Here is a 10,648-nt window from a genome sequence, read left to right as displayed (position 1 = left end):
ATCTGTATTATTCAGGAGCCCTTTGCACTTGGGTCTCTCCATCTCACACTGGGTTGTTAGAACACTGAACATGGTATGTGCTGCCAGTGAAAGCTGCTTTCGGAAAACACTGTCTCTTGTTACTGGCACAGCTGGGAGGGCATGCAGACCCTGGGGGAGAGGGCAGCTGAGGGCAGGGAATCTCAGTGGCGCTGCATCCCAAATGCTGTGTGGTAACTGTGCCCACCACTGCGCCAGCACTCACACTGTCCCTTCTGCCTGGGAGCTCAGCTTGCAGAGGACCCAGCATGCAGAGGACCCAGCTCCTGTGGAACTGCAGCATCCCCATCACAGTGCAGCTCAGCTGAAGTCACCTGAGCACCAGCTTCAGTCCCTGCCCCTCATCAGCCACTGTCCCCCCAGCTAGCTGTATTCAGCTTCCTTAACCCTGCCAGATGACCAGTGGCTGGTTATTGCATTTGAGCAGTGACTAATAAAACTTATATAAACATGCTGTTGTCTGGAGACTGAGAAGGCTGCCTGGAGGAGTGGAACAGGTCTGTAGGAGCACCCTGTTCCTACCAAGAATTTAGGGAAGTGGCTTCCCTGTATCCAACCAGACCACAGATACTGAGGTAAGAGAAAAAGATGAGAAATCACTGTCTCTTTCAAAGGATCAGAAAAGTGAGGACCCGAGACCCTTCCTGAATCACAACTTCCAAGCCTGTTAGCATTACTGCCTCTATTTTCTGTTATTTTCAGTGGACCTGTCTCAATTGTGCAAAGACATGCTTCAGTGCAGCACTGAACCGAAGAGGGCTGTTCATCCTTTGAAAAGGAGAAGTTGAGTGCCACGAGGCCTCAGGCCCTTGTCCCCTTACGCCATACACTGTGCACTTCTCCTCTAGCACAGAGGCTTGGGGGGGGCTCCCCGATCCCCATGTAGCAGCAGCTGGAGCAGGGGCTGGGATGCAGGAGAGGAGTGGGCACATCAGTAGGCTGTTGTTGCCACTGCAGAAGTGTGAGATAGAGGGTGAGATATGAGAGGTGTACACATGGAGCAAGTGCACTACCCGACAGGCTGACAGGTTGGAGGAAAAAAAAGATATATCTTACCAGAGTCCTTTCCTGTGACCTTCAAAACTGCTTGTTCAGAGAGCACACTGCCTCACCCACTGCTTTGGCTGTGCCACCTCCTCCCCTGCGCCTCTCCCTCGGGCTCCCTCTTCTCTCTTGCTGCAGCCTGTAATTTTTCTTCACACTCTTGAAATTCCATGGACTGCAGCCTCTCTACCTCTCCCCTCTTGTCCTGTCAGGAGGCTGATTCCCACTGCCAAACACTGCTGGCACACCCCTTCCACAGTCCACTCCTGTGATTTTTTTTGGTGGGTTGCATCTTACTCTAGGAGTCAGACACTAAACAAGTGCTGAACTAACCTAATTATCCTTCCTCAAACTCTTCCCAAATCTGCTCTGCTGCACTTTCACAAAACGTGGCCATTGTTCAGGTGAGAAATGCAGCGTGCACTTCATGCATTTTGTTGCATTCCCTCCGAGGAGAAATGCCTCCCCAGGACCCCTAGTCCTTCCTTCGCATCGACCGGGTGCCTACACCCGGGCAGGCCCCCCGTCCTGCGCTCACGAGCACTGCAGCACCGAGGTATACCAGCTAAGCAGGCAGCCCCAGAAGACTTCTATATCCAAGAGCTGAGAGAAGCAAATTTGCCTCCCTGTGCTCGTCCAGAGGCACTTAATCTTTCTGTCAATGGCATTCGGCATCCAAAGCTCGGCGTCGGGGGAGGCAGGAGCAAGACTCCACCCAATGCAGTGCTGCGCGGGAAAGAGGGAGCACGTTCCCATAGCCTCCATCCCTCCCGTCGCCGCCCTCCAGAAGCCACAGGCGGACGGCAGCTCCGTCTGGGATGCTCCACTTAGCGTGGCGGCCAGTGCCATCTAGCGGGATCGGGAATGAGTAACCAACCTCCCCAAAGGGCCGGAGGGACCTGGCAGCACCCTCTGCCGCGGGGTCCCCTCCCCGCTTTATTCCCGTCTGTGGGAAAGCGCTCCCACAGCGGGCTCCCTGTTTGAAGGATGCGGACAGACAGAAATTAAAATAAATGGCTAAAAATATGCATCAGCTGGATGTCAAGCGTCCAGGCATAAGGGATCCTGGAGTTCTGCTTGCTGTGGGAGATGGGGTGGGCGAAAGGCTGGGAGTTGGAGCATGCTAGGAAAGACAGGTGACAGGTCCAAAGGAAAGTGTGTGGCCGGGTCAAAACTGATTTTTTTAATTAATATTTTCATTATGTATGGATCAGATGATATAAATATCTTTCTCATCATTATTAAACATCGTAGAGGCCAGCTTTTTGTGAACAAGTCTGATAAACACCTGCCAAAGACAACACTGTGCTGCCTCACAGTGTTCTTGCTCTTAAAGGTCTCCTCCAGTACTTCACTCCATTGGCTTTTTATGGTCTCCATAAAAGAGAGAGAAGGAGGCAACATTCTTGCTTTCATTAAACAAAATTCTCAGTTACAGGTAGGGAGAGGGAAGAGGATGCAGAGCATTCCCCAGAGAATCTTAAATTACGTTATTCAACTGAAATATTAGATTTAATCAGGAATTCCTTTTCGTTAATTATGAGCACTTAAGTACTTCAGCTATTTATGTGCTTGTACTTCAGCATACATTTTGACGAGGCAGGGTGTTTTTCCCATTATGTTGCAGAGTAACGACAGAAAACTCAAAACTGAAAAATGTGGCTGGAAAAGATGTTTCACACGAAAGAGGAGGAAGGAAAGAAGATATCTGGTATATGCCCCTCACCTCAACCACGGCATTAATCTTGGGAGACCGTTCCTGTAATCAGAACAGAGGCACAGAGTCCAAAAGGGGCTGCCAAGCTACCCTGAGGAAGCGAGGGAGGTCTCCAGCAGGGAAACCACCCACCAAACCCTGCTGGCGTGAGACAGACTGTGCTGTGATCGGGACAAAGTAACGCATATGGGAATCTGTGGGAACCCCCTGTGCGCACAAGCAGCAAGGCGGAGTTTCCGTCTGACATTCCCAGCGACCCTCAGAGGAGCGCCCAGCCCCGGCCCGGCCCGGCCCGGCCCCTCCCGCCGTGCATCACTCCCCCCCCGCCCCTTCCGGCGCGCGGGCGGATATGGCGGCTGCCACTGAGGAGGTCGAGCGCGAGCCAGGGCTGAGGCAGACAGAAAAACAAAAGAAGAACAAGAAGAAAGCGGCGCCAGGTGTGGGTGAGGTCCGGGTCCGTGCGGGGCTGGCGGCCGGCGCGTCGGGAAGCCCTAGGGCTGCGGGTCCTCTCCGTGCGGCGCTGGCGAGGGTAGAGGCTGCTGTTGGGTGCTTGGGGCTTGTGGCAGTGCGCCCGCCCTCAAGGTAGCCGGGTTCCTTGCCTCAGTCTGTGCCTTGTGCTTGTGTAATATACTTGTATAGTAACCTTATATATATATATATATATGTATATATTTATATATATTTTTATATATACATATATATATATAATCTTTTATCAACAGCGCATATCTCAGCGGTGGATTTTTTTGTTTGTTTGTTTAAGTATAAGTAGCTTAAACCAGCAACTTCATTAAGGCCTACAGAGATGCAAACCAGATTCTAGAGAGTATTAAACCAAACTTCTTCATCCCTCTGCTTTCAATTACCCTGCCTTTTGTAGTTAAGCGGGGAGGAGATGTGTAATAGTCACTGATGCAATAGGAGGGAAAAAAAGCTCAACAGCTTTTTTTTTGTTATTGTTTTTTTTTTTTGTTACACCTATAACAGTTGATGAATCGGAACTTCTCACTGTGCCAGATGGATGGAAAGAGCCAGCCTTTACAAGAGAGGATAATCCCAAAGGCCTGCTGGAAGAAAGCAGTTTTGCAACATTATTCCCGAAGTATAGAGAAGCGTACTTGAAAGAGTGCTGGCCACTCGTCCAGAAAGCCTTGGGTGAACACGTATGAATTCTTAATAATTGTGATGCTGCACTTTATCCTTTGGGACACACATGTCTTAACTAAGCTTATAAAAATAATGGAAGTTGCTTTTCTCATACTGTATTTGTAAATTTCTACTGTGCTTGCATTTAGAATTAGCAGCGTCGTTTTTTGTTGGCATCAAAATCAATGAAGAACTGTGTGGCCAGACTTGCAGTCCTTTACAGATGCTGTTAGCAAAGCTCTCCACTGATCTTCTCATCCAGACCCTGACAGCTTTGTTCAGCACTTAAATTCAGGGAGATGAAGGAGATGCTTTGGGCCTTATGACATATATTCGGTCTGGTTTTTGTCTGTGTGTGTGAATTTCCTTAAGCTAAAAGTCGCTTAAGAAATTTTGGAAAATAGATCTGCATTCAGTATATGGCATTCTGATTGTTAATTGCTTATTGCAAAAGCTGAATTGTGAGGTTCCCATTTAGAGACTGATGCAGTTTCTTTTCAAATACTGCAGTATGTGAATGCAGCGCTGGATCTAATTGAAGGGAGCATGACTGTCACTACCACTAAGAAGACTTTTGATCCATATGCAATCATCAGAGCTAGAGATTTAATAAAACTTCTGGCAAGAAGTGTTCCATTTGAGCAGGTCTGTAATAAATCCTGGAAGTTTGTATCTGTCGTAATGCTTATATTCTATCTTAAATTCCATTGTATATCCTACTCAAATTCTGTCCTATAAAAGAGTACATTTTGAAAATCTGGGATTTTCAAGTGAGTCAAGTAAAATAAAATACATATTTACAGTAAATATATCTGAAAGCAAAGTGAGAAGAATAAACTGAAGTATTCTCTTGACTCTTATGAATAATACACTTGCATTCAGATGACATTGACTGCATCTTTTCTTTTTAGGCAGTTCGTATCCTTCAGGATGATGTTGCATGTGACATCATTAAGATAGGCTCTCTGGTGAGGAAGAGAGAGACTTTTATAAAAAGAAGAGCACGGCTTCTTGGGCCAAAAGGATCTACTCTGAAGGTATTTCCTTTAAGTGTAGTAACCAGACAATTCTTACACCCAAATTTGTGTCAGGTCTTCATACTTAATTAATTTCTTTTTTTGGTATAGGCCCTGGAACTGTTAACAAACTGTTATATTATGGTGCAAGGCAACACTGTTTCGGCTCTTGGACCCTTTGGTGGGCTAAAAGAGGTAAGGGGAGGTAGATGAGCTGTTTGTGTAGCAAACGCAAACTTCTGTGCCCAGCTCAAGGGCAGGTGTTAGGCAAAATCTGGCAACCTCAAGTATTTCACTGACTTTTCAGCTATGTGTTAGTAAGCTACAGGAATATCTGTAGTCCTATCATTTTGCTGCTGAATTTTGTTTAGACTCTGAGGTCATTCTGTCTTGGAAGAAAAAATACTTGTATATGTTTTAATACCTATATAGAAGAATGCTTGTCAAAAGCAAGTTCCTCATGACACCATTAGATCCATGGGAACATGACAGTAATATATTTTTTAGGGCCTGCTGGAGTCTGACAATATTATTTATATTTCTAAAGTGCTGTGCCTTCTAGTTAACCCTGTGCATTAGCTTTTTAAAGGCTGGAATCGATGATCTTGGAGGTCTTTTCCAACCTTAATGTTTCTATGATTTTATATCTCGCTACTTTGGGGAGACAGAGGTGGGGAGAGGAAGCAAGATAATATAGCTGGTATTTTAAATTATTAGAATATGAAATACTTGCTGAGTTTTCTGTTCTTCATTTTGTATTAAATACAGGTTAGAAAAGTTGTTCTGGACACAATGAAGAATATACATCCCATATATAACATCAAGGTTAGCATAGTCCACTGTGTGGCTTTGTTTACAAGAAAATACTATTTCTTCCCAGATAATTGTGTGTTAATAATTTACATGTTTCTGTGTGGTAGTCTATATTTGAGAATTTCTGCAGTGTGCTGCTTTAAAAAAACCCTGACTTTGACATCCTCCATTTTATTAGGATATATTGCCATAATACCATTAACAGAATCTGAGAAATCATCAAAGGAAGTGTGTATAAACTTTTTGCCCTTCAATTGTTTGCTTAATACTTGCTTATTTACACGGAGGCACCTTCTCCAGTGCATTCTGTCCCCATTTTGAGACGTATGCATCTTTCTGGTTCTGCTGTTCATAATTAAGCCCCACTGCTCTCACTGAAGTGAGAGATGAAGGTTTGGATGTAGCATATTCACTGTAAGACAGTCTAGTAAAATTTGTATTTTGAATCTCTTGACTGTTACTGTAATACTGTTTTTAATAACTTCTTTATGACATTCTGAAACTACTGAAGACTTTGATGATCAAAAGGGAATTAGCAAAAGATCCTGAACTGAGGACACAAAGCTGGGAAAGATTTTTGCCTAAGTTTAAGCGGAAGAACTTGAAAAAACGCAAGGAGCCCAAGAAGAAAAATACTAAGAAGGAGTACACACCGTTCCCACCTCCACAGCCAGAAAGCCAGGTCAGTTGAAACTTTATTTGGTTATGCAGGAATATAGCACGACTTGAAATCGTGTTCTTTGTAAAAAGAGGTTGAGAGGCTTTTTCTGTCAAGATCTTGATTTCCTGATACTAAACATCTGGCTTATAATCCATAATTACTTAAGGCTTCTTGGTAATTGTCGTACATAGATTGATAAAGAATTGGCAAGTGGTGAATACTTCTTGAAAGAAAGACAGAAGAAACGCAAGAAAATGGAAGAGATAAAGGTAAAGTTGTACTGGTCCACTGTCCAGTTAAAAAGCATTTGACTTCTGACCTGGAATTTGATTTGATTTTTTTTTTTTGTCCTTTTTGCCCTGCTTTACTGCTACTTGACCTTTTTATTGGTAACTTTAGGCAAAGCAAGCAGATGCAATCAAGAAAAGACAAGAAGAAAGAAATAAAGCTTTTATCCCACCAAAGGAAAAACCAGCTGTAAAAACAAAGAAAGGTAACCTTTTTTTTTCCTGTCCTAAAACCTTCTATTGTCAATTCTAGGCTAAGTGACTTTGCAGATACAGCCTAGGGAAAAAAAAAGGTCATGCAAAAAAATCCTATGGTCAGAGCCATGCCTAGAGTTGCCAGACACAGTAGAAAGATCATGCAGCCAATAATTCTATACCTGTAAAATTACAATTTTCTGTAGAATGCCCAGTCTCGATTGGCTGTCCTGGCTACATCAATTTCTGGCTTTCAGTCTTCTAGTGAAGCTGCCATAACTTTTACCTTCAAGTGGCTTTTCTAAAAAGAAACCCAAAAGCAGTATTTACTTGGAAACTTTTGCCAAAAGTAAGTACTGGTACAAGATAGGGTAAATAGCTTTTTTAAAAGTTAGTAAAACCACTATATGCAGAGTAAGAACTTATGTTCTCAGACGATTTTTTTAATGCACTAGAGAAACAAGTCTTCAGTTTTCTGGATTCATTGATTATGCTGCATATTCATGGTATTGGCCAATCAGAACTCAAATCAGTTCAGCAGTTTAATTACCTAGGCAGCCTCATCTCCTTGGATGGCAAGATTGACGGGGAGATAGACAACAAGTTAGCAAAGGCATATAGTGCTTTCGGAAAACTTCATAAAAGAGTTTGGCGAAATAAACACTTGAAGAAAAGTACAAAGATCAGTGTTTACAGAGCCATAGTGCTGTCTACTCTCTTAGATGGATCTAAATCATGGGTCATCTACCGCCACCACCTGCGTCTCCTAGAACGCTTCCATCAACGCTGCCTCCGTACAATCCTAAACATCCACTGGTCAGATTATGTGACCAATACATCTGTTCTTGAACAAGCAGCAGTCACAAGTATTGAGGCCATGTTACTGAGAACACAGCTGCGTTGGGCAGGGCACGTCTCCAGGATGAAGGATCACTGCCTCCCTAAGATCCTGCTTTATGGTGAACTTGCCACCGGCTGCCGCAAGAGAGGAGCCCCGAAGAAAAGATACAAGGACTCCCTGAAACAACATCTCAGCCTTGGCCATATTGACCACCATAACTGGTCTATTCTGGCCTCAAATTGGGAGGTCTGGAGACACACCATCTATAACACTGCTGATGCCTTTGAGAAAGCTCGCAGGATCACCCTTGAGGAGAAAAGACAACGCAGAAAGAATCGTGCCTTGCAGAATATACCATCTAAGGAGTCTTTCTGCTGTGCCTTTTGCAACCGGACATGCCTCTCTCGTATTGGCCTTTTTAGCCACCAACGCGCTTGCAACAAATGTGGGTAGAGCCCTTCCCAAATCTTCGTTCACGAAGCCCAGCCATGACATACTACCTATATATTATTACACTATATATTACACAATTTCTTATGAGCTTAAAAGTCTCTGTTTCTTGAAAAGCATGTGTTCTGCAGCATTGATACAGTACTCTTTTTTTCTGTGGTGGCAGTAAATTTCCAATGAGCCTGTTGTTGACTGCACTATCTCTCAAATATGGTGCTTTTTTAGTTGATGCATGTTTTGAGCTAAAATCTTTCAGTCTTCCAAGAATAGATGACAGCACTAGTTTGTATGAAGAGAAGAACTGAAATCCAAAGAAGACATATGGTACCTACTGTTAGATGTAGGAATTAACTGTATGAGATATGAGAGTTAGATCCAAATTCATGACTCGTGCTCAAAAGAGAAAATACCGTCACTTAGGTGAACGTAAGAGTAGGTTATTCATGTTGCTCAGCATTAAGTGTTTCACTTCAGTATTCTGTAGAGGTCTCTTATAAAGGTCTGCATGCAGGGGTCAAAGATCTGCACCATATGCCCCCAGCCCACCCTTCCCCATCCTTTTTCCAACATTGGTCATTAATGGATGGCCACGGACAGGCATGTTTGGGATCTTACCACTTTAGTTACTTGCAGAAAGACAAAATACCATGAAAGATCTTCTAGATATGAGCACTCGGTTATTTTCTTCTCTTCTTATGTGAGATCAGTCATGCTAATAGACCTATGTCTAAGACAGTGTGTATGTATTAATTTCAGAGAAGTACAGTAGTGTTCTGAGGAGTGGGGGATAATAGTTTGTATTGTGGCATCTGTGTCCAAATGCAGTTGTGTGGAATTTTTTATATGACTGTTCTCCTTTGAATTCTGCTGAATAAGATTTGTAGATAATATGAGTTTCAACAAAAACGATTAGATGAACAATCTATAAAAAACATTAGTGAACATAAAATGAGTCCTAACCAATGCCACAAGATGCAGTTTACTATGTTTATATATGAAGTCATTTCATAGACCGTTAAAATTTTTAAAAAGTAAAATTCATGTCTGTTACCTTTATATTTCTTACTATGTAGCCTCCACTGAGAAAAAAATTGATATTGAAGCCATCAAGGAAAAGGTAAAGAATGCAAAGAAGAAGAAATTAGGAGCACTTCCTGAGGAGGAAATAAAGTTAAAAATGGCAGCAGATGAAAAGAAAAAAAAGAAAAAGAAGTAACTCACCATCCAAGATGCTCACTTTTCTCCTCCAATAATGAACATTTTCACCCTTGGAAGATTGGAGACTTTTTGCTGTCAGTATTATCTGGACAAGAAAAGACTAGGTAGAAAGATCATTCTGTTTTCACAAGTACAGTTTAATTAGTGGACCTAAAGCAGCTGTGCAGACTTGCCAAGGTTGGTGAAGAAAATCTGTGCCACTATAGTGTTTGAGAAAGTAAGAGAGTTGGATAATATCCCATCTGCCTAAAGGGAAGGTTTCATAATAGAAACATTTAGGAGTTTGATGCGGAGTGTTAAACTTTAGGGTCAGAGAACTCTAAAAAGGTGAAAGTTCAAGGTAATTCTTCTGTGAAAGACTACCAGACAATATGCAGCCTCAGTTGTGGTGATAACTTTTGCTAAATGGGAAGATTTTTTACTGTATTATGCTTTTGTTTCTGTAAAAGCTGATTATTTGCGTGTGTCTTGTCTTGATGTTAATAAACTATTTTAATACATTGTTCTTAAATTCTTTAATTAATAATCTACTGCCCAACCTACGTGTTGTTTTCCAGGAAACAAACTCACAGCTTCATATGAGAATTAGACAAACCATAGTCTTCATTGATTACCATTAATACCATTAATAAACTGTCATTTATTAGCATTATCCTTATGGTTTTTTAGACGGAATATGGTACAAAGTGTCTTTACACAGGGTGTGTGCTGCAGGGAAAGCATAAAATCATTTTATCTACCTTTAAATATGTTTTTATTTCCTGCTTGCAAGAATGTCTTAAAAAACTGTTCCGCTTTTTTTTTTTTTGAGGTCCTTCCCCTATTTTAAAAGAAATTTAGAGGTTTTTCAGTTTCCTGAAAATGCAAAATGTGATGAAATAAAGTGGACTGGCAAAGCAGCTGTTGCATATTTCATATGTTTGAGATTAAAGAAACAAATGTAATGAGGTAGAGCCACACTAATTTCCTGACTCTGTTAGAGTGTTTTTGCCAGGTTTTAGAATGTTGATCACCTGCACGTGCAGTGGAAATGATTATGCTAGAATGGTGCCACTCACTGCTTTTAGGTGGGTGACCTTTTATTTGAAACTAGTAGGTGAAAACATAGCCAATTTTTTTTTCTTGCACATATAAATAAGAATTTAGAATATATGTGGTTAGATAGCTTTTTTAGAAACCCCAACTGGCGTTTGGCAGTTGACAGTGCAAAGGGGAGACCGA

General features: G+C 42.3%; 1 protein-coding gene across 1 annotated transcript; it reads left to right on the top strand.

The window, feature by feature from the left end:
- The first annotated feature begins 3,133 nt into the window (after positions 1-3,133).
- On the top strand, positions 3,134-9,938 carry KRR1 (KRR1, small subunit processome component homolog). Its single transcript, XM_027679738.1, has 10 exons — positions 3,134-3,237; positions 3,788-3,963; positions 4,457-4,591; positions 4,858-4,983; positions 5,074-5,157; positions 5,731-5,787; positions 6,287-6,457; positions 6,628-6,705; positions 6,836-6,929; positions 9,283-9,938. The coding sequence occupies exons 1-10, from the start codon at positions 3,150-3,152 to the stop codon at positions 9,423-9,425; spliced, it is 1,152 nt and encodes a 383-aa protein (XP_027535539.1). The 5' UTR covers positions 3,134-3,149; the 3' UTR covers positions 9,426-9,938.
- Positions 9,939-10,648: the final 710 nt, after the last annotated feature.

The sequence above is a fragment of the Neopelma chrysocephalum genome, unplaced genomic scaffold (assembly GCF_003984885.1).
Source record: "Neopelma chrysocephalum unplaced genomic scaffold, ASM398488v2 Primary Assembly neopelma1_59, whole genome shotgun sequence".
Taxonomy (NCBI): Eukaryota; Metazoa; Chordata; class Aves; order Passeriformes; family Pipridae; genus Neopelma; species Neopelma chrysocephalum.
Note: the sequence above shows the minus strand (reverse complement) of the source record. Positions and strands in the feature narration are given on the sequence as shown.